The sequence below is a fragment of the Lytechinus variegatus genome, chromosome 14 (assembly GCF_018143015.1).
Source record: "Lytechinus variegatus isolate NC3 chromosome 14, Lvar_3.0, whole genome shotgun sequence".
Classification (NCBI taxonomy): Eukaryota; Metazoa; Echinodermata; class Echinoidea; order Temnopleuroida; family Toxopneustidae; genus Lytechinus; species Lytechinus variegatus.
Window position 1 is genome coordinate 32031632 of NC_054753.1, and position 25482 is coordinate 32057113.

The following is a 25482-nucleotide window of genomic DNA, read 5'->3' on the forward strand; positions in this document are numbered from 1 at the left end:
TCCACTCTTTACAGTGCTCGAGTTGTTATGAAATAAGAATAAAAAGAAAGATGGAGTGTTCTTTTCATTGAATAGGTTTGGGTAGGGTCTTTTTATGAAAAACCTGCCACTGGACACTTGGCACCTTGGGAGTTGCGATAATATGAACTATATTCTGTTTTTACTGATTTTCTGTTGTATTGAATTCCTTTTTATTTTTATTGTTATTGAATGAATAATAACAATAAGGTAACTATACACAACAAAAAAGGTAAGTCCCCCTAAATCAAAATGCTGTAACTTTTGAACAGAATAATTTTGAGAGGTAATATTTCTTAGGTGGTTTCTACACTCATTATGCAACTCCTGGGAAAAAATGAGATTGATCGGTTGAGTCATGCATGAGTAATCAAAGATTGAATTAAAAATGACAATTTTTCAAAGTCACAAGAGTCATTTTTCAGATTGTGTAAATACAAAGTTGGGCGAAGGATGTTTTGGGGTGAATTTTATGGTGCTAATGCTGTTTTACTATCCATCATCTAGCCACTCCACACAAAATTTGGATAACACATTTCATTGTTGAGAAAGCACAATTTTTTTTGACGTATCATAGGGGTGTATGGTAGCATCCTCTATTTAATAAACACATGTTAAAATTGAAAAATGTTAGTTGCTTTCCTCCCCCTATTTCTCGGCCCCCTCCCCATTTTCAAATTCTGGATACACCACTGATTATTCCATAAATTCAACTGATCCTGAGAAATTGTTTGGAAAATGATGCATTATGCAATTGTAAAGAGTATTCATTCCTTAGTGTAAGTTTGTGACATGAAAGTTTAAAAAGTTTGGGAAGTGTGTGGTAATAAAAATGATGGATGATAAAAACAACAGCAATTAAGTCACATTTGACACTGAATTTGCCCCTATTATTCACTTTATAATTATATTTATTACCCCTCAAAATGAGTTTATAACATTGAAAATGCCTTTTTCCCCTTTGATGCATGCTCACTTATCTATGAATAAACAAATTGATTTCATTTTTGCACAGAATTCTTCCCATAGGTTGATCAACATTATTGCCAAATTACTGCCAAAAAAAGCTCCACCATTTTGAATAAGGGGTTACTTATTCTTAAACATATGCACCAATGTCTAATGGAGAGGAAATTAGAATTTTAACAGAAGTAAAATGATGATGGATGGTGTGTGTTATTTCTACCAACAGATTTTTAAAGAAACTTTGAGTGACACTATCCAAAAGGTGCGCACACCAAAATAATCATTCGATACAGCACAGAGTGGACCAAGGCCTTGAACTTTCTTCTTATTTGCATAAGTTTTTAATATTGCGTGCTCACTGAAGCATTAGACATCAGGATTTTCATAAAAATCAAATCAAATGAACTATGCAAGAATGTTTGTGACAGATATCCATTGTTAGCAATTGTATTTTTTCCAGTAACGTGAAAAAGAGATATTCACATTCCACATGTTCATTCAAACGTGAATGTTTAATTAAATGCCTTTGAATCATTAAAACATGTTGATTGGTCATAGACATAACAACAACAAAAAAGTTGATAGATTTCATGTTTTCATTAAATGTTCATAGAACCATGAAATGATGAATATTGTTGAAAAAACTTTTCCCAAAATTAATGTCATCATTATTCAATCCAATCATTTTTATCAACAGAAATGTGTAAAAAAATCCAATGATAGGAAATTTTGACTTGTGTTTATTCAACCGTGAAATTTATTTTTTAAAAGTTGTATCATCATCTTTTAGAAAGTAGCTTTCACAGGTCTTCTGACGATATATCTGATGAGGATATGGAATTCATTCCAACAGAATGGAATCAAAGTCGTGATATTTGGCTTGTGACTTTTAAAAAGTGACAATTTTGCCTTCTGGCGGTGCTGAAGCATGAAATAAAATATGCTCGTAACATTTACTCAGAGGGTAGCGTATAAAATTACCTACACGCTCATGTGAAAATATATTAAAAACTCCCAGTGGTTTGGAAATTATGGAGGTTTTTTAAGGAGTGACTTTCTTTTTTGTTGTGTATATCATGTTAACAGGGAATGTGTCTCTTCTGATTGATAACTTCTTAACGTATTTCCATGAGAATCCATCATATATGAAAGAATCAACTATGATCATGAATGAGATCATGAAAGGAACTCTACTTACCAATCATCAACTATCTATCTGGCAAGAGAAGGAAACAAACAAAGATGAATTGAAGTCAATAGTCAGGTAACTACATTTCAAAACAGATGAAAACTTATTTTATTAACAGAGGTCTCATAGCTTCACATAATAATTATATATAAAATTTATAAAGCACTTTATACAAAAGTTTCTGAGTGGTCAAAAAAGAAAAGGAAAGAAAAGAGAATATACAAGTAATTTATGGAAATAACTACAAAGACTACAAAAGTGAAAACATCATGTAAATTAATTAGAAATATACCACTTGCAAACAATGTCAGTCAATTCAAATAATCTTGAAAATTAAAACATATACATATACTAGTACTAAAATACAATATGATTTACAATGCAATTAACTGAGGGGTATAATTTTATACAAAACACAATGGAAGGGAATGATTTGATGGTGAAACTCATGTTGTAAGTTTTATGCTATTAGTTGCTGAATGACACTCTCATTCCGATACCCTGCATACTCGTATTAATTGATATTGAAGACAACATGTAGGAATTCAAAAATTTTTCCCTGTTTTTGGAAGTAAGGCTGAGATGAAACTGGTACTTGATCAGCTGTGTGATTTCTTTGCCAGTGGACATGGTCACTTTTGAAGGCTCTTGTAATGAATTCAAGGTTGATAAGGTCATGTATGCTGACTGTTTCTATTTCTTTTAATCATTTGACCAAAATGGAATCTGTACCTGTTATTTTTCAAATTAATGTAGTGAGTCATACATGATGTCAGATACACTTGTATATTGTATGAATGAAAAACTTGGGAGATGCTTATTCATATTATGGTCAGTTAGAGTTGCAATTTTATAATAATCTCTGAATATTATCCTTTGAATTTGGTTTATCTTGATATTTGACAGCTTGTTACTTGATGAGTACTTGTCGTCTTCTTGCTGGGATGTTCCTACTTGCCAATCATCATCGTCACGGCAACCTGCTACTAATTTGATAATGAGCCATTCATCAAGGGATTCCTTGAGTGTATCCCAGATGAATCATAATACACTTCTCAAATGTCTTCTTTTGGATGGTATCGCAGTCTGTGCTCAGGTAAACATTCAACTCTCTCTTTTATTTATTATCATTATTAAATATCATCCATGCTCTGATACCCTCTAGACCGGACTTCTGCACCTGTCTCCTTTTTGGTTAACCATCATCAGCCATCAAATGGCTCCAGGCTGTCCAGAATGCTGCGGCCCGCCGGCCTATGAGCATTAGAAAGTTTGATCGCATCTCACTAACGCTTCGTGAGCTTCACTGGCACCTAGTACAATACAGAGTGCAGTATAAGATCTTGCTGCTTTATAAAGCTCTCCATATTAAACTTGGCCCCAGGTTATGTAACATTTTATAATGAGTATAAGTCAGCTGCAGGCTTGACTTCATTCTACTGGACTTATTCTTCAAGTGCTCAGTAGTACAGTACCCATCTAAAAACCTACCTTGATAAAGCTTTTTCATCAGTTGCTCCTCGTCTTCGGAATTATCTACCAATGCAATTGTCACAACATTGAGACCTTCAAATCTGAACTAAAGACTTAAACTAAACTTATCTTTTCCAGCAACTTTGTAAATAATATGTGACATATTCAAAGCCAGTGCCTTTGAGTGTTGTTTTACAGATAAATGGCGCTATAAAAATGTTGTTCATCTTAATCATCATCATCATTATTATTACTATTATTGCTGTTGTTGTTAGTTAGAGTAGTAGTAGTAGTAGTAGTAAAAGTAGTAGTAGCTACAGGCAAAGATACTACAAGGGGAAGATCGGACAGTACATAGACCGTGCAATGAAACTCTTGGGAAGAGCGCCCTACAGTGTAAGTGAGTTACTTGAGTAAGTAACAACCTTTTTTTACCTTTGCATATCGTGATCAGGGTCCCATAACACAAAGGTTCAATTGATTGCTAATTACAAAGAATAATTCTGATTTGTTTATAGTCAGTCTTCTTAGCAAACTGCGCATGCAACAAAGATCTTGATTGGTCATTTCATTTAGCGATTAATCGCTAACCTTTGTATTACGGCTCCCTGGTTGTGTACAAAACATACAAGAGAAATGATGAAGGAATGAAGGAGAGATGAATTTTACATGTTATAATTTTTTTCTTTCATTTTTTTTTTCTTGAATTAAAGATGAATATATTTCAGAGGTTTCTGGGTAGTTAAAGATGGAATTATTCCCATACGCCGCCCTTGACCTCTCTCCAAAATCCGCTTTCTAATTTCCCCCATATGTTTTACTATACAAAGCAGCGTGCCGATGTGCGAAGGTTTACTTACTCAACGCTAGTGGGCGTCTTACCCCACAAGCATTTATCGAGCGTTTTAAATATCGCCAAGTGTCCAATCTTCCCCTTGTAGTATCTTTGTTAGAAGTTATACATACAAATAATATCCACTCTTGCAATATTGGATACAATAAATAATGACTAGATTGTTTGAATGTGTACTTTTCATATGTGGCACACGCAGACGCAAAAATTTCTACTGCTTTAAATCAGAAAAGTACCGTTTACAGCTGTATATGGTTGAATGGATTTGAGCAGTAGTATTATTTTAGTAGTTACCTTAGACATCTTATAAGTTGAAGGAGCATTTTTTTTTTATTATTCAGTTAGTCTTAGTAGAAGTAGTAGTAGTATCATCAGTAATAGCTACATCTCTTTTATCCAATGGGTTTTACAGCTTTCTTTATTCATTCACTATGTACAGGTTTTAGGTGCTGAGTTTAATCAATTATTGATGCATTGCCTCTATCCAGTACTTGAAAGAATGGCAGATGAAAGGAGTCTGGTTTGGTTAGTCAACTCATTTCCATTATCATTGAAATATGTTTTTAATACTTGTGAACTAGTAATTTTGGTGATATTTATCTGGCTATTCATACAGCACTAAATACTTACTTTGCATATATCTAAGCTCTTACAGATTGATTATTAATTACCAGGGCTCTGTAACAAAGTTTTGCGATGAATTGCAACCAGAACTGCACTGATTGGTTTGTGGTCAGTATTTTAAACAGAGTTTGCATGCAACAAGGATCTTGATTGTCACTGGTATTTGCCAAGTGTTTGCAAACCTTTTTGTTATGGAGCTCAGGTCATTGGATTTAATCTTTCCACAATGTGCTCAATCCTGCACTCCTGGGGAGTATTCCATCCAGTCCACACTATGGTGCATACAATACTTAACAAGTGACATGTGACTTTCACATCATACTGGGTACCTATTTATCACCTGGATGGAGATTGGTAAAGCACGTATTGTATGTGATACTAGTATGCAAATGAATGAATGACTTGGGTTTGAAGTAGTGAACAATCATCTAAGAATTATGACTATTGGTAGTAATAATAGATTTTTTACCAGGTCCCTTGGAGAGGATCTCAAACTGTCAGTCATCTGCTTGATAAACCCTTTAAAACACAATTTAATTTCAGTACAATACATATACACTATTGCAATGTTTAATGGGTTAATAACAATCATTTGATTTGAGTATAATTCATATACCCTTTTCCAATCAGTTTTATTAGCATTAGAATATTAAGTAGTAAACCATGAATGATATTACCTTCTTTTGATTCTAGCTACCATGCCAATACAACCCTAGCTATCATCTCACAGGCCTGTGAATATAGGTAAGTAATACACTGATGTATACTCCCATTCATTCAGTCAAATACCACCTGCTTTTCAGTCAATTAATTTAAAGGGGAAGGTAAACAATATGGCAGTATACTATATTAGGTAATGAATCTTAAAAGCAATTTTTGAAGGTTTTATTGGCTGAATATTTGAATACTCCCATTAAAAAAAGAATGAGTATATACTATAATCAGCATACAGTCGGAAGGGAGGTTGGTCTAGTGTAAAATTTGCTGATTGAACTACTTCCTTAGTTTTTTCTCAATGCTCACATGCACACACATTGGTCTTGGAGTGAAGACATGCCTGACATTTTGGCCAGATAGTGTGGTACGGTCTGTCACTGATACAGCTCCCGTAGGACTAGCGTGCCAAAATTGATTTTTTGGTTGTTTTGGCTTCAATAGGGTCCCCTTAGGCCAAAAACGATGGGGTTCAAATTTTCAGACCCCTCCTTCCCTTTGTGGGGGGTCATTTTTGGCGCCATATTGGCCTGTACAAAGCCCAATAGGATAATCCATTGTTTTCAACCTTATTTCTCACTTTTCTTCACCAATTATATTTTTAAGTTGTCTGAGGTGTATGAGAATGAATATTTGATGATGTTGTGATGTCAATGTTTTTTAAATTTTACCATATGGGGGCGGACTTTACGAAAAATGCCCCAAAATTGTAAAATATTGCCCCCAAAATATTATTTTTCCCTTTTTGGCACTAAAATTAGGACAAAAGGATTACAAAATGAAATGAATATGTCTTTTTATACAATCCAAAAACAGAGGAATATATCACCTGTAATATATATCATTATTTTTTGGCAAGTGATGTAAAAATCATCCCCATTTCAGGATTTTATGCAGTGAAAACCTTACTACAACACTAGAGGGCGCCATAACTTATGATAAGCACTTCCCTAAAAAAAATCAAATTCTAGGCACTGTAATTTTATCAATAAATTTGAAAGCTGACACATTTCAAGAGCAATTATTTCCAATGCCGATTCATAGTATGGGCATCTAATTTGTTTGATTCTACCCCGGGGGGGGGGGGGGGGGGGGGGATAGCTGCCTTAGGCTAAAATAAAAAAATCCTGGATTCTTTTTTTTTGTTTAATGACCATTATTTGGTTTCTATTCAAAGATTTTTAAGGCCCAAGAAGTATATTGGGAAAAGTTACAAGGACCCAGAAATCCAAGATGGCTTCCAAAAATGGAGTTTAAAATGGCTGTTGATACTTTAAATGGACATAGCACATTTTATATACCTGAGATAGATGGAATTGGTGTCTAGACCATGGTTTCAACGATCAAAATTGGGACAAGAATACCGTTTCCTTTTTTTATTTATTTAACTTTTGGAGGCCATCTTGGACTCAACATACCGGGACAGTCGGTGGTCCGGTATGTTAAAAAATCCAAGATGGCTTCCAAAAATGGGGTTTGAAATTGCTGTTGCTGCTTGAAAAACCAATAGTTTGTTCAATATCCGGGAATATGTGTGTGACTACCATGGAAAAGTGAGTCTAATAATACATTAGACATGTTAGAATAAGTTACAAGGAGAGTCGTTGGTCGAGTATGTTAAACAATATAATATAAAATAGCCACTGTTATTTACAATTAGTGGACATGTAATATCCATCAAGAATATGGTTTGATGTCTAAACCATGATTTTAATGTCTGAAAATTAGTTACAACCGTTCGAGTGTTATGGCCTAGTTGATTGGTCTTTTGACTTTGAAAGAGTCGTGGGTTCGAATCCCAGCCATGGCATAGTTTCATTCTGCAAGAAATTCATCAACATTGTGCTGCACTCAACCCAGGTGAGGTAAATGGGTACCCGGTAGGAAGAAATTCCCTGAATGCGCGAAGAAATTCCTTGAATGCTAGAGCGCTTAGGCAGCCCATCTAAGGCAGGGGTAATAAAAATGGCAAGGCCCGCTGGGAGAACAGTTTTTAGTACTGAAGTGGCTTCCCTAGGTAAATATACCTATATTATTAATATTATCATAACAAGGACAGTCATTGGTATATGTCGTTAAATCCAAGATGGCGTGAAGAAATCTGAGTCTAAAGTGAATGATGTTACTTAAAAATGGACATAGTTCATTTAAAATTCACCAAGGACATATGATTTTGGTGTCCACTCAATGGTTTCATGATTATAGTGATACTTTCGACTAGTTACAAAGATATGCACTTGTCCATTTTGCCTAAAAATCCAAGAAAGTTTTCAAAATGGCATCTAAAATGATTCCTAAAACTCATTAATAATGGTCAGAGTTCATACAATATTAATATGTGAGGAAAAGGTTAGATGTCTACATGGTGGTATAAAGGGTCAGATAATACATTCAACAAATAACAAGGATATTTAGTTTTCCATTTTGTCTAAAATCCATGGTAGATTTTAAAAAAAAATCATCAAATGGATGCTATTACAAACTCATGAATCAATATGATAACTTATCCCATACATTTAAGTGTACACATTTAATATTTTTCACAGGTTTGTATTGTTTGAATAATTTCTCCACTTTTAAGTAACAATAGTCATTTTGGAACCCATTTTTTAAAGCCAACTTGGATTTTAAGGCAAAATGGATAACTGCATAGTCATTGTAGCCAGTCCTTAATAAATATTTTTAATTTCAACTCTTGAAATACTAGTGTAGACACCAAAATAATATCCCCAGGTGTATGTTTAATGTTCTATATCCACTTTTAAGTAATAGCAGTCATTTAAGCAATCTTGGATTTTTGATAAACTTGACATCCGACTGTTCTTTCAACTTGAAACAATACTTGATCCTTTAAACTCTAGTGTAGACACCAAAATCAAATCCACAATGTGCATTTCTAATGAACTATGTCTACTTTTAAGAACCACAGTCAATTTAGACCCTGCATTTTGGAGGCCATATCGCATTTCTTGACATACCAGACCACTGACAGCCCTTATTTACTTATCCAAATGTCTTATTTGACCCTTGAAACCATTGGTTTAGACACCAAACTGGGGGCCGTTTCATAAAGCTGTTCGTAAGTTAAGAGTGACTTTAAGAACGACTGGTTATCCTTTCTTACGCGGTAAACCATCGCATATGATGTATACCATTTACCAAAAGAAAGGATCACCAGTCGTTCTTAAAGTCGTTCTAATCTTACGAACAGCTTTATGAAACACCCACCTGATATCTCCCAGGCCGATATGAAATGAACTATGTCCGCTTTAAGTATCAGCAGCCATTTTAAGATCATTTTTTGGAATTCATCTTTGATTTTTGGACATACCAGACCACTGACTGTCCTTGTAACTTATCCTTATATATTACTTGACCCAAACCAGTGGTTTAAAATTAAACATCGAAATCACATTTCCATGGACGATATGAAATCAGATATGTCTGCTTTAAGTTTAGCAGCCATTTCAGAATAATTTTTTTGAAGCCATCATGGATTTTTGGACCCAGCAGACCACTCACTGTCCTTGTCACTTTTTCCAATTTACTACTTCACCCTTAAAACCATTGAATCAATACCAAATTGCGGATTTTTAGCACACGGTAGCCTTTTTTGATGCCATCTTATATTTTCCAGCTAGGTATCCTGGGGTCATAATACACTCTATCCTGTGTCAACAAATTATTTTAACTCCTAGACCATGGAGTATGAAACTAATTAGGATTCTAGGGTGGATAATGAGTGAGTCGTATTCATTAATTTTAAGTGAATGGTGGCCATCTTGGATACTATCTTGAAAATAACCACTTTCCCTGATGCAGATTTTGGTAGATTTTTAGTACATTATTCCTGAGATCAATTAGTACTAAAAACTGTTGAAAAACAATTTAAGTTCGGAAGTTCTCTAAACACCACATGTTATTTCAATAATGATTATTTGCATGTGTGCGTGTGTGGGGGGGGGGCTAAAAATATATTTTATGTGTTTCTTTCTGTCTATCAGTAATTGGTAATTAGCCGAGAAGTATACTAATTGAAGTCCTTTAATCGTAAATTGTACTCTAGAACGAGTGGCCGAATGGTGAAAGTTGTATGCCAGTCAGTGGGGGGGGGGAGTAGGGGATATGGTTGGTAGGATGCTCGTCTAACTTGAAACCTTCAGATAGGCATTCTAACTGTCTAGGGATGATAAATACCATCATAAAACAATTCATTTTTTAACCGGGCGCAAAATTACTAATACTCCTGATTTTAGTGGGTCTTGATATAGGTGACCCCCTCAGGCAGTGGGTGAGGGTGGGGAAAATTAGAACCCTATCATTTCCTGATAGATTGGACCCAAGTGAATAATAAAAAAAAAACAATTTTGGCACAAAAATCCTGCAGGAGCTGTGTCATGATATACCGTACCACACTAATATCATCATGATAAGTTATGGCGCCCTCTAGTGTTGTAGTTAGGTTTTCACTGCATAAAATCCTGAAATGGGGGTGACTTTTACATTAATTTACCAAGAATAATCATATAAATTACATGTGATGTATTCCTCTGTTATTGGACTGTACAACAAGACATATAAACTTTATTTTGTAATCTTTTTGTCCTAATTCTAGTGCCAAAAAGGGGGAAAATTATATTTTTGGGGTAATATTTTACAATTTTGGGGCATTTTTCGCAAAATCCGCCCCCCGTATGGTAAAAGTGAAAATATATTGACATCACAACATCATCAAATATTAATTCTTGTACACCTCAGACAACTTAAAAATAAAATTGGCGAGGAAAAGTGAGAAATAAGGTTGAAAACAATGGATTATCCTATTGGGCTTTGTACAGGCCAATATGGCGCCAAAAAGGACCCCCCACAAAGGGAAGGAGGGGTCTGAAAATTTGAACCCCATCGTTTTGGTCTAAGGGGACCCTATTGAAGCCAAAACAACAAAAAAATCAATTTTGGCACGCTAGTCCTACGGGATGACACACCATACCCCACTAAGAATTCACAGGGGTGGTTTTGAAAACCCACGGTTGTATCCATGGTTTATGCAGATTTCCTGTATAAATTACGCTTAACTTAGCGCTTATCGGGCACATGTTTAAAAAATATCAAATGCTGATGCACGCTTTTGTCACAGTGTGCTAAATTGATGCCTGTTACCATGGTTATTCATGAATCCACTGTTTGAAGAGTGGAATCATGAATAAAATAGCGTGGATAACCACAGCAACAGGCGTCAATTTAGCGCATTGTGACAAAAGCGTGCATCAGCATTTTGCTTTTTGTATACACGTGCCCGATACGCGCTAAGTTAAGCCTTATTTGTACAGGAAATCTGCGTAAACCATGGACTCAACCGTTGGTTTTCAAAACCACCCCTTTGAATTTTGTCCTTTCTATTTGTGTAGGTATTGGATCCTTCCTTCATATTGATTGTATGAATTCAAAGTAATATTTCTAATTCTTATAGACCCTTCCTTCATATTGATTGTATGAATTCAAAGATGGACAAATTTGACCTAGAGCTGAATTATTCATCCGAGAACTTGAGATTCTTTTTCCTAAGAATAGTCCTGTCAACAAGTCATAGGTACCTATTGGTGTGACCCACCTGAAAGCTTCCACTCATAGGTGCAAACAATATACATTGGAACGTTTTATAGAGAGCTTAAAAATATAGTTTTTTTTATTTGGTTTTTGATTTCTCAGTTTATTGACATTCAATGTGATAAGCTATGAAATGAAATTATTGAAGTTCAATCGGCATGTTGGAGTACTTATTCATTTTTCTTGGCATGTTGTAATTATCTTTGTCTTCCATGAATGGTGGTCGCCAATACTCACTATACAGTGCGTACCAAAAAAATGTTTACACTTAGAAAAAATCCTGTAAAATTATACATTTGTAATATCCTGAAGATTTTTTCACATTCTAACATTGGTACAGATCCATTTATAAGCAAATGACGATATAACTGTCGAAAAATATTTCCGCTTCAGTGAGCACCACTTACTTTTGAAAAGTTAGTGAAAAATGATTTGCGCAGAATTTTGAAATAGTTATGCCAATAAAAGTGGACCTTAATCATGAAGAACATGTGGAATCTAGTTAGTAAAATTTATTTGAAGATCTCTTTTACCTTTTTAAACTTGTTTCCTTGCCCAAAACAATTTGAAGAGTGCATTGTGCCCCACCCCACTCCCCCACACACTGAGGCCATCGTGACGATATTTGCTTTACACTGAGCTGTGATTTACATGAAATGTCTTGGGCTTAATTTTTATTTAGTTAATCATTGTCAAGCTCAGGAAGTGTGCAGAAAAAAGACAGTATCAAATGAAAAATAAAAAGTAAACCCACTTAAACCCACTGATTAAAACTTAGTGAAAAATTGCTGGAGATGTCTGATATAAAATTTTGTTGAGATTCAGTTATGTCCTCAGATCCAGCTGGCAAAAAAAGGGTAAAGGTTGTGCTTACTATGTGTTGAAATTTCAATTTGGTTGCCAAAATTGTTACAAAATGCATGAATGTATCCGTTTTATTTCAAATGACTCAAAGTTCAAGGAAAATGTATGAGAAATGTTTCGCAGGGTAAGTTTGATTTCGCCCTTTCCCCTTGACACAGCGTGAAAACGATCCTTTCTGCGCAAACAGATTTCTGCGAGCTTTACAAAAATGGACAGTGCTCACTCAAATGTAACATTCTGTCAAAACTTTTACTTTCATTGGATAGATGAGACCCGAGCCCAATAATATATGTGAAAAAAATATCCTCATGTTGTTTGTTTTTTGATTCCCAGGGCTTTTTCAAAGTGTAAACTTTTTTTTGGTCGCCAATACGCACTATATTATACGGTTTGGGCGCAGGTGATCCTCATTTGACGTGCAATTTCGATATTACAATGCTCCCTCTATGTCTACAAATATTGTCTTAAATGATGGCCTTCTTTGAAGAAGACATTGGATTAATAAGTGGGAAGTACCAAGAGTCAGAGCAGCAAGGGTCTATTCATCACTATATCAATATTTAGACAAATTATGAGTGCAGGGAAAGCCACATATAATGGCATCTTAGCTGGATTCTTACACTGACTCATCACACATTGCACCACTGTTATTTTTGTAGAGATAGCCTGGATCCTTGCAAGATTCCTGTGGGTAAGACATTGCTCTGAGTTTTAGTAATAAAGGTTCCTAATATATACATTTTTCATTCAGTTCAGTGAGTAAGCTGTTACTGATGAATGTAGACTACTTGACTGATTCTGTATCAGCTAGACTAAGACATTATGAATGGAATCCTAAAGCACCATTAGTTCTCAAGGTCACCTTGCAACACAGGTAGGTCATGTCAATGTCATTTTTATCTTGGGTAGTAGTAAACATTTATAGGGCTAATCAATTCTTGTAGCTATGTGGAATACATTGGAGATAGCTAGGGAGAACACTTGGTTATCATCATCAATGATCTTACTGGCCAATAATGTTCAGGATGACAACCAACTAAGCTATGAATCCAGTGACATTGTGATAATAATTGTGAAGCACTTTGAGAAGCAGTAGTTGATAAAGTGCTATATAAAAGCCAATTATTATTATCAACATACAAAACAGATACCCAAGTGTTCAGTGTTCACCAAACAGTTGATGGTAGATCTTACTTAAAAATTATGCATGTACATCTATACATTAACTAGTATATAACTGCCTTTTGAAAAGCAGTTGTTTAAACTTCCAACTATTCCAACAAAATTTATGGCTGAAGTTTACTAAATACTGCCTCCACATTCTAAATTCTTCAATTTGTATTCTGATTTATTATGTACTTTAGAAGGTCCTACCCTTTCTATGACCTACAATCAACATTGATTGTCTTGTACAATCTGCCTCTATTTAACCCAACGGTAGGGTCAAGTACTGTAGATTTCATTGTGGAATCTATTTGGTGTATGGATCTAATTTTGTCAACATGAGTGGTCACATACTTCAACTCATTACTTACAGTGAATTTCCTTCTATTGATTTCAATAATCAGCAGTAAATTATAAACAAGTGTAAATCAATCTCTTCCTAAACATTCTAAAATGTTATTTCTACTTTGTATAAACAGAATATAGCTGTAATGCGATGTTAACATGCTATTGTTTCCCTTTTTTAACAAATCAAATAGTTGGTTAGAAGACTGCACCTGATGGCAGTCAATGGGATTAGTTTATAGTAAGCAATAATAGTTCAAGCCACATACTGAAATAAATGTGTAAAACAAGACTTATGGTTTATCATAGATTACTTATTTCAATATTAGTGTAATGTTACATGTCACTAGGAGAGTTTGGCCAACTATTAACTATCAGTTCAAATGTCAAAATATTGTAATATTTTTATATACATGTTGTTATCACATACGATCCATAGACTTACAAAAAATAAAAAACACCATTTTTCTCTCAATTTTCCCATTTTTATTTCAGCACATGTGATATACTACCATTGCTTCAGGATACCATTCAAGAGGTATTTGTTTGTATTGACTTTATAAAAACAACTTGATTACAAACATAATTAATGCATTCCAGGGGCTGCACAACAATTATCAAAGTAGTGAGTTTGATGGTGGGCTGAATATACAGGATATCATCGGTTGATGGCCGTTTTCATGTTTTTTAGGACATGTTTGTTGCAACCCATGTGTATTTCTGGTTGCAAGCTTCATTGCTGATGCTAATTTATTGTCTGTGATTGACACATAGAGCCATACATTCAAATTGTCTATTATTCAAGATTATAATGATGATAATAGGCATTTATATAAGTCTAATCTTTCTAAGAAATAACCTATTCAGAGGCACATTACCAGGGAGGGGGGTCTCTTGGGAGAAAATTGTGAATTGAGAGTGAGGATGAGCCTCATGAAATACTGATTTTTATACCACTGCCAAAAGAAAGTTTGAAATGGGTATATAGGAATCAGTGTACGGTCAGACGGGCGGTCAGTTGGTCGGTGGGTCTGTTGTAAATCTTGTGCATCAAACCACTTCCAACCAATTCTCATGAAACTTGGCACACATATTGGTCTTGAGGTAAAGATGTGCAAGGCATATTTTTTTTTTCCATTTGTTGGAAGTTGTGTTGCCATGGTAAAAACATATGTCAAAAATTAAGGCAAAAAATCTTCCAGTTTGAACTACTTCATCCATTTCAACCAATTCTCATGATATTTAGCTCACACATTGGTCTTGGGTAATACTAGGCTAGACACATTTTTCCATGTGTTGAAAACTGTTGCCATGGTAATGGTGTACACTGGGGGTATTAATCTCCTTCAGTGAAAGTTCTAGTTTTGTTTTAATTTCAGGTATTTCATCTCATGGATGAGCATCATTTGGATCAGGCAACCTCTTTAATGAGTGTTCTTGAGTCTCTTATATCATCAATCAATAGATGGTATCCTAGTCAAGACAGTCAATGTAAAGAGGTACCAAGGTTAGTACTTTGTGCACAGTCATTGATGAGTGTTCTGTCATCTATCTGAAAAATTATAAGGAAAAATAAATGATTAAAATAAAATGAATGTGGAAGATTAGATATTGTAAATAGAAAATGTATTTGTTTTTTTTATCAAGCCTTTAGAGTGAATCAGTCAAAACTTAGTTTAATCTGTAAAGAACACGAGTTGTTTCCTTTCTCCACTATGGAGAATTACAGCAATACTTGATATGTATTGTGGAGCGTTATGGCCAAGTGGATTAGTCTTCTGACTTTGAAACAGTGGTTTCAAATCCCAGCCATGGCCTAATTTCTTTCAGCAAGAAATTTATCAACATTTTGCTGCACTCAACCCAGGTGAGGTAAATCCTTGAATGCGCTGAAAGGCAGCTCAAGCTAAAGCAGGGGTAATGATAATATTAAACACTGCGCCTCAGAATAGATTATTTCTAGATAGATGACGCTATATAAATGCCTATTATTAGTAGTAGTATTATGCTAGTTTCGTAAATTCTCCCAATGACGGGCTAAATTATGATTACAAGGCTTTAGTTAAAATGTGAATATTGTGTCCCCATTTATTATTACATATTTTTTATAGTTTGACAAATATTCATTTAGGTATAATACTGTACAGTGTTTTTGTCTCGCCTGCATAGCAGAGTGAGACTATAGGCGCTGGTTTTCCTACAGCGGCTACGGCGGTGGCAGCGGCGTCAACACCAAATCTTAACCTAAGGTTAAGTTTTTGAAATGACAACAAAACTTAGAAAGCATATGGACGTAGTTCATGAAACTTGGCCATAAGGTTAATCAAGTATTACTGAACATTCTGCCTGAGTTTCAGGTCACATGACCAAGGTCAAAGGTCATTTAGGGTCAATGAAGTTTGGCCAAATTGGGGGTATATGTTGAATTTCCATCATAACTTTGAAAGTTTATCAATTGGATTCATGAAACTTTAATAAGATAATAGTAATCAAGTATCACTGAACATCCTGTGCAAGTTTTAGGTCACATGATTAAGGTCAAAGGTCATTTATGGTCAACTGGTTCTGCGTCTCCTAGATGAGGGGGTTGGGGGAATCACCATCAAAAACTTAACCTAAGGTTAAGTTTTTGAAATGTCATCATAACTTAGAAAATATATGGACCTAGTTCATGAAACTTGGACATGAGCTTAATCAAGTATTACTGAACATCCTGCTTGAGTTTCACGTCACATGACTAAGGTCAAAGGTCATTTAGGGTCAATGAACTTTGGCCAAATTGGGGGGTATCTGTTGAATTTCCATCATAACTTTGAAAGTTTATCAATTTGATTCATGAAACTTTAAGATAATAGTAATCAAGTATCACTGAACATCCTGTGCAAGTTTTAGGTCACATGATTAAGGTCAAAGGTCTTTTAGGGTCAATGAACTTTTGCCAAATTGGGGGTATTTGTTGAATTGCCATCATATCTCTGTATGTGTATTGGTCTAGTTCATAAAAACGTGGACAGAAGAGTAACCAAGTATCACTGAACATCTTGTGTGAGTTTCAGGTCAAATGACCAAAGTCAAAGGTCATTTAAGGTCATTGAACTTTAGCAATTTTAGAGGTAATTATGAGATTGCTGTCATAACTTTCAAAGTTTACAGATATAGTGTATAAAATGTGGATATAGGGGTAATCAAGTATCACTGACAAATTCTAGGTCACATGATCAAGGTCAAATGTCAATGAACGTAGTATTGTATTATTATATGAATGGTGTTTTTTGTGAATAATTATTTTATAGTAGTTTTCAAAGTCAGCACTGCTGCTATATTGAATCGCATGATGCAGGTGAGACAGCCAGAGGCATTCCACTTGTTTGTTTTTGTTTACAGCTGTGAAAGCGATGAAGTGAGTTCTATCATGGCCTTCTACAATGATTATATCAAGACTTTGAATAAAGCTGAGGAAGATCTGGCAAACCTTGATGATGTAAAGAATCTAAACACGAACACAGATGAAGATATATTGATGGATGAACCTGATAAACCCAAACAACTACCTCTTCATATTGAGAATGTTAAACAGGTAAGGCTTGTTAGTATTGATGATATGACCTCTTGTAGTGTTTCACGATTGAATGTTTGAATGTACGTTAGTCTTTAGTTTTAGAAATGAATAAAATTTTATTAATTTTGCTCAAATTTGGTCACAACAGTTGCACTTGAAAATAAACTTGTCACATAACAATGTGGCGTGATCCTCTAACATGACATATTTTTTTTGCATTTAGCCTAGGATTTGATGAGGGATGGTGAAGGTTCATCGCTATGTAGATACAATACATACTTAAATCACATTTTAAACTTGGTTCAAATTATAGAATTTTCTTAAGAATAGAAATAAAGAATACAAGATCTTGCCATGGTGGAGGCATATATTTAAAAGCACTCATTCAAGTGTCTATATAGTTTTCTATGCAGTTAACTTGGGTTTTGATATATGGGAATAAAATGTAGGCTAATATTAGCATTATGCTCAAATTGAAACCTGCAGTGTATTGTTATTAGTGTGGTTAATTTGTAATATAACACATTGGTACGAAAATGTTGAGGAGGGATATTGATCATGTTTTGAGAAGGGCACCTTGCATTGAGGTTGGCTGGTCAGATGAGAAGGGGTGAGTGAAGAAGAGTAGGAGGGTTGGGTTGAGGGAGAAGGATGCTCTAAATATAATAAAGTGAAGAGGAGGTGAATATGAATCCAGTCACCCCCTTAGTTAGATTTAAAAACTTGATACTAAAACTACTTTATTTGTTATAGGTATTAAATCACTGTGTCCATGTGATGTCTTCATCAAACCCACGCCTAAGACTTCAGGTTCTTACTACTGTCCAATCAGGTGTTCAGTCTCTGCATCAACACAAAGGTAATTCACATCATTTTGTCATTTTTTATTTGTAATTTGGTGGGGATTTTTCCTGATTGTTAAGAAAGTCTGAATTCTTGTAAGCAAGCAAGCAACCAGAGGATCAAAGGCTATGGGTCCTCTCAGAGGGACCTGGTAGTGATACTAATTGCCTTTACCAAAGGGCACTAGCGCATAAAGTGTGAATTGTAACAGGGTCAAGGAAATTCGAAACCCCTGCTTATATAGCTTTTATAACCTTGTCATGTCATAAATATTGGTGCAGATGGTGTCATTGATTTGTTCCTCTGAATCTGATTGCATTTTCCTTGTTAATTTTGATAGTGTTGTGTCAGTCGGTTGGAGTATGGTTTTCTGAATATCTGCCAGGAACTTGAACACATTGAGAAAACAATTTAATTGATTATGAATTCCCAACAATTACATGTTCATACATGTGAACATCAACTTAAGCATCATTCTGAGATAGGAGAGCTAGACTTCGCTCCTGAAGAATCTATAATGGCTTCTTTATTCAGGCCTATCTAGGTTTCAAATAAATAAAGCAAATAATCACCTGTTGATTTCACATGAAGAGACTGCAAACTGGAAGTACATACTACCTTTCCTCAGTTCAGCTTGCCTTGTTAGTTTGTCCATCACCATGATTATTTGCTTGATATATCTTTTTGTGAATATAACTAGGGTTGTACATATATGTGTGGATTGATACAAATAATGTAGTGATATCTCTAATCTTGAAATAACTCTTCTCTACATTTCATTATGTTGAATGTAAAAGATAATTTCATATATAATGTATTTTGAAAGATATTTGGTTAAGGGTGGCTTGTTTGATGAATTGTACATGCCTTGCACATTTTAATTAAAATGAATTTAGCCCTTGATTTCATAACAGGATATTGAGTCTTCTGAATGATAAACACTTTCCTATTATGAAATAATTATCCATTTTATTCACATTGTATTTATTTGTAGATGTGTTATTACCTCTTGTGCACAAACTGTGGCCATCTTTTGTGTTAAGGTTTACTGATCAAGAGACGCTTGTCACATGTAAGGTAAGTGTCATATGTAAGTCTAAATAACAAAAATCTTGAGCAGGTGAGATTTTCCTTTAACATGTTTATACACAGCCATTTCCATGGCGGTCATCCTATTCACTCTGTCGCAGATACAACAGTGCAAACCCATTTCAGAGAAAATCAACACAAGTTTATCATAATGTCCATACTTTTGTTCTCATCCTTACAAGATTTTCATTGCTAGAAAAAAAAATGATGGTAGAAAAGACCAAGACATTGGTATCTTTATTTTGACACAATATCAAGAATCTGAGAAAATGTTGCAAAAGACCTACAAGCTTGTAATTTTGGTTTAATAATAATAATAATCTGCTTTAAGTTAATTATCTGTTTGAGTTGCTTAGACTTTCTCAGTACAACAGGCCATATGAAATACAACAACCCTGACCGCATTCTCAATATGCGCAATTAGCAAAGCATGTCACCCTTTCAAGTGCACTATCAGTGCATTGCAGGTACAACAATTTGCTGAGCACGCATTTGCATATTAAGTACGCGCAGCTGTTGTGTGCCTTGCTTCAGTACAAGTTTCAGTAGACACTTTTCCTATTAGTACTTGTGTGTTGGTCTGTTACAAAAATGTTTAAGTTGTTGTTCAATTATCTCTCATTTCTTTTTTTCTACGTCAATTGTGTTCATACTTGCTACATATGATCCTTAAGTAATACCACATGTGTGTTGTTGATGATGAATAAGATGCAAGTGATGCTAAGATCAGGTCAAAGGTCATCAAGGGGTCAAAAGATCTAATGATTTGAGGTCATATCCATCATTTTTTCAAGTGTTTGTTCAGCTTGCTCTCGTATCTTTATTTCTACATCAATTGTCTTTACACTTGGTACAAATAATCGTTAGGTAATACCACACATCTGTTCCTGAGGATAATGAGGTTGGAGGTCATCTAGGGGTCAAAAGATCATTGCATATTGTATTGATTGCAAAATCAGGCGTGACTCGTGGTTCTTGAACAAAGAAGGATAATATTACGAAATAGCTATTTGCATACGTGCTATTGATTATTCGTTTTAAATTAGCAGATCCAGATCTACAATGATATGGTGGCAGTTAACATTGATTTTAAAGGTTTACTAGAGCCTTTGTGTCATATTGCATGAAAACTATATGTTGACGTTGAATGGCATGTCAAGTCTTATCAAATCACTATCAAAATTATTTTTTCATTTAATTTTCCTTTGATACATTAACATTTAACATTGTAAAAATGTTTTGTGTATTTATCTTCATTCTTTGCCTTTTCAGGCGTTTGAGACTCTTCTCATTTTAGCTGAAAGAGCAAGGGATTTTATCCGCAGGAGAGTTGTGAAAGATATCTGGCCCAAGCTTACATCTTTCCTACAAACACAAGCATCTGTCAGGTTAGTATCATAACAGATATCTGGTCTAAACTCATTTCATTCTTGCAGACACATTGTTTGTTTAAGATTTGTGAATCACCAGACTTTGAAGGATGCTTAGAGTAACATGCATCGAACAAAGAATTGCATAAATGGGACTACGTATGATGTTTGACCAAAATATTTCAGCTGTTTTGGGTCTTGTGATGTGAGGGTATCAGATAGGCAATCACTTTGATTTTTCTTGTTTTAACATTATTCCTAAATAACAGGAAAAATATTAAGATAACTAATAAGAATTTCCTTTCAAAGTTGTGTGAGGGATTAGTGATGATTGTGGATAATACACATAGTGTATAAGATTCATAGATGCCTAAATAAAAAAGATACTATTATGTAACATTGATTATTTTCTGATATAGAATGTTCTTATTCATTGCCTTTTATGCAGTTTGAAAGCTGGATCAAGTTATCTCCATACAGCTTACTACAAATTACAGCATTCCATTCTATCTGGAATTGGTCAGTTATGTTTACAGGTAATTTAAGTTATTCTCTTTGAATATTTCAGTCACTTTGGCCCCTCTTTACTGTCCCACCCCATCTCAAGTATGGTTCAAACTAAGTAGTCTTTCACTACCTTTTTATGGATAACTTAAATTGGTTAATGGTGACAGCATTGACTATTTCATTTGTCACAGGGTTCCAATTAAGAGATAACAGAATAAAGAAACCCATAAATATGAGTATTATTACTAATGTCTAGATATTTACCGCATTGAGCTGCGATTAAAGTGAATAGATGCTAACCATCATTGTTTTCTATTTTGTACAGGTTGATGTCTGTGATGCTGACCTACTATTAATGGTTGAAGCTTGTATTCCATATCTTAATACATGTCAACCATTGGTATTACAAGAGGTAACCAATCAGTCCATATCACCCCATCCCACCCAGCCTCTCTCTCTCTTCTCTCTCTTTCTTCTCCATGAGCAAAACACTCCTGTAGCATTTAACCAGAGCCAACCTCTCCAATTCTCATTCTGCTGCATATTTTTTCATAAGTACACTCCCAATGACAAGTTTCTCCACTCTGGGTATATGTATACATTAATATTTCTGTAGTTTTTCTACATATATTCATTAAAGCAAATTTTATACTTTTCATGCTTGACTTGCCTATTTTTGTCCGGCCTGCATAGTAGAAGCGAGACATTGGGACCACTTTTCCTACTGCAATGACTGTGTCAAAATTGAAATGTGTTCCAAAGTTAAGTTTTTGAAATGTAATCATAACTCAGAAAGTGTACACGTATGAACCGATTTCATTAAACATGAACTTAAGGGTAATCAAGTGAGTATCACTGATCATTTTGCGTGAGTTTTAGGTCACATAACCAAGGTCAAAGGTCATTTAGGGTCAATGACCATGTTGTAGTATCAACATTGAAATCATAACCAAGTCTTTGTTTTTTCAAATGTACCTTTGAATGTAAATGGATCTATTTCATGAGAGTTAGACGTAAAAGTAATCACGGTTATCTTGTGTGAGTTTCTGGTCACATGATCAATGTCTAAGGTCAACAAAACTAAGTAATTTAGCATTGAATAAATGGTATTTTTTGTGAAAAATTATAATTTTTGTCTGCGAGACCAGAGTGAGACTTAACCCTATCTAGGCCGGGGGGCAATATTTGCTGCGCAAAATTTTTTGAACGTGCCGCTCGTGGACTTTTTACTTTCAAGTCTTTTGAGACCAGTTTTTCGTCACTCGGGTATGTGGTTCAAAATTACGCAACATTATGTAAGTGCATGTTAGACCAAAAATTGCTCAAAAACATGGTTTTGTGTACAAAGTCAGTGCAAATTGTGTTTTTAACCAAAATTCATAATTGTAGGATTATTTTTAGTTTTGCTGGTCTAAATGTATTTATTTTATGCTTTTTATGATCTCCGAAGAGTCTCCAACAAATTTCATTGAAAAAACAATGAAAAACAAAAGGTCAAAAATACAAAGAAATACATAAGTAATTGCGAAAAACAAGTTGGTCCTCATTGTCAATCTGCAAAAGTGAATTATTGGATAATTCAAACAATAAAAAGGAGTAGTTTGTAAGGGACATCATCATCTGTCTAATTTTCATGTCAAATGAGTTGTGCATATCACTGTTTTCAGAAAAAGCAAAGCTTCAAAATTTCATAACTTCAGATTTTGATGAAATTTTCAGTGTTATGCTAGTTTGATATTTCTCTATTTATTCAAATCAATTTTTTTCTGGAGTGTACTTGAACTTTTTTAAAAATCATTTCATTCCTTAAGATTAATTATGAAGATTAAGATTCTTATGAACCTTTCAAATTGGTTACAGTTATTCTACTGTCCAGTGGCAAAAGAAATAGTAAATGAGGAAATATGTCATTGTTTTATGTTGAAATATAATAAACTTTATTAAACTTTATTAAAGAGTTTGTTAATGAAACTGTATTTCAGAAATTGTGGGCTCCAATTCCTTAAGCATTACATAGTACATACAAAAAATATCTCAAATCAAGAAACAAGTCAATAAAAAAAAGACAAATAAAATCAGACTTGCTTCCTTTGTAAGTAAACAGCAGAATAACTGTGACCACTCTGAAAGGCCTTACATGTCCGACCTCAATAATTACTCTCATAATTGAATTAGCAACTGAATCAGTTATTGATTTATTTTTTATTGTAGGTTTGTATGTCAACATTTGATAGTTTTATTAGACTTGATCCTGATGCTGTTTGGTTGAGTCTTCAAGACGTTAATAGTTCATCAATGTTACAACCACCTCATCCATGTTTTCATTATATTAAGGTATAGTACATGTAGTTACACATCTTACTGACAGAAATCAAGTTTGTAAAGATTGGAATTATAATTCCAAACTTGATTTCTGTCAGATTTGTCATCACCATTGTCACAAAATAATATCGATATTTTCTATTTTTTGCAAATGAATTGACGTAATGAGAAAATGAAAAAAGGTACACTTTGCTGCATGATATAAAGCTTTATGTAGGATGTAATATCAGATAGTCATAATAGTAGGTGTACCGGTATTTATTCAGAGATTGCTTCTAATTTGGGTTGAAAAGATATTTATTTGTGATTTTTGTGTAATATAGACACACATAAGCTCAAATTAGCTTGTTAAGTGCATTCCTTTAAGAAATTCAGTGCGTCCCACAAAAAAAAAAGTAGTCGTGATTTGTCATAACACATTAACAATACAATAGACGAATGACCTATCATTGTAAAGCTTAGTCTCCTCTCTCATTAAATCAAAAGATTTTTCATTCACCCATGAGTGATTATGAACAAATATATTTTTAAAGATACCCTCCTAAAGACATTATACAGTTTGAAATAGTCTTTATGCATGTTTGATCTTCAACAAAACAAAGTGTTAAAGTCCAACAGCTGTATTTATATTTCAAAATAATTTGAATTCAAGCATTATTTTTTATAAAACATAACTTTATTTCCTGAATATTTTGTGTGATTGAGGTATCAAGTTACAGAGCAAATATTGAACTTTATATGCCTATGATTTTCTTATTGAAATTCAGATACCACCAACCAAATGACTTTTTTGTATCCTTTCTTCAAATTATTTTTACTCACTCATGCATAAATGAGGAATCTATATAATACCAAATGAAAGAAGATACTTTTATAGGCTATTATAGCGTTATGATGAATGATTCAAAAATCTTTTTTTTTCAGGGATGCACTCTGTTACATACCTTCCTAGTTTCTATTTTGGGGGTAAAGAATGTTTGATTTATTGTGTTCCTATTTGGGTGAAAATCTTTATTGAGTTTAAGAATATACATATATTTTTCTTGAAAATCTTTATTGAATTAAAGAATATACCTATGTCTCGATATTTCTTTTGTATTTTGAATCAAAGAGTTTGAGGTAAATAAAACAAATAATGATTACTGTACATGTATTTAGTCTCAATTATGATGAACAATAACATGAAAGTTTTTTATATATTTCATTCCAGTTTGGCAGTGAATCATCAAAATCACATGAGTGGAGCAATATTGACAAACTTCTTGGAAAACAATGAAAGCAAGTACTCCTACTGCAATAGTTAATACAGAGGTACAGGTTTCTTAGAAAGAAAGCAAACCAAGTATCCAATTTTTTTTTCTTACTTCAGAAAACTATGTTTTTCCATTTTTAACAAAATAAACTTGAGATATTTTATCTATCTTGAAACCTTTTTTTTTGTGTTTGAAATTTCAATTTTAAAACGACATTGCACAGAAATATTGGTCAAGATCTGTTCACTTTTTGCCTGCCATTCTTCCAGTGCCACATTATTTTAAGATGCATTCTTGGTTTTGCATTGACTTTGCTAATTCAACCACGGGTGTGAAAGTTCAGATTTTTTGTTTTGATTTTCAGCTTAATTTCAGATTATTTTGGCTTTCCTCTGTACAAAGAGTATGGGAGCTCTTTCTATTTCAGACTTTTTTTAACACCAGCTTTTTTTTCAGATCTTTTTATTTGTGACCACTCACACCTCTGTTCAACCCATAATAGCATTTGATTTCTTTTTTGTAAAGAAAAGCTTTGTATTGTGAGTAAAATGTGACTCATGTTGGCATTCCTCTGTATGTTACTCTAGTTAAACTAAGAGGGCAAAGATTTATCTAAAAATAAAAGTGTATTCAAATCAAACCATGAATTTCTTTTCAAATTATTTTTTACCTACCAATCTACCATGTATAAAAAGACCTTCATTTGTACACCTGTAATAAAC

At 34.0% G+C, this 25482-nt stretch overlaps 1 protein-coding gene across 4 annotated transcripts in view; it reads left to right on the forward strand.

Annotated features, from left to right (window-relative positions):
* The window catches only part of LOC121427247 (TELO2-interacting protein 1 homolog), a 58032-nt gene extending 32860 nt beyond the window's left edge, over positions 1-25172 (forward strand). For all 4 annotated transcript variants that reach the window (XM_041623564.1, XM_041623563.1, XM_041623565.1 and 1 more), the window contains 15 exons: positions 2071-2248; positions 3080-3269; positions 4939-5024; positions 5817-5867; positions 13060-13182; positions 14313-14355; positions 15197-15324; positions 17202-17394; positions 18130-18235; positions 19214-19296; positions 20581-20696; positions 21127-21214; positions 21511-21597; positions 23397-23519; positions 24718-25172. In XM_041623564.1, coding sequence (XP_041479498.1) covers positions 2071-2248; positions 3080-3269; positions 4939-5024; positions 5817-5867; positions 13060-13182; positions 14313-14355; positions 15197-15324; positions 17202-17394; positions 18130-18235; positions 19214-19296; positions 20581-20696; positions 21127-21214; positions 21511-21597; positions 23397-23519; positions 24718-24783 — 1661 coding nt within the window. In that variant the 3' untranslated portion in view covers positions 24784-25172. The remainder of the gene's footprint in view (positions 1-2070; positions 2249-3079; positions 3270-4938; positions 5025-5816; positions 5868-13059; positions 13183-14312; positions 14356-15196; positions 15325-17201; positions 17395-18129; positions 18236-19213; positions 19297-20580; positions 20697-21126; positions 21215-21510; positions 21598-23396; positions 23520-24717) is intronic.
* The last annotated feature ends 310 nt before the right edge of the window (positions 25173-25482 follow it).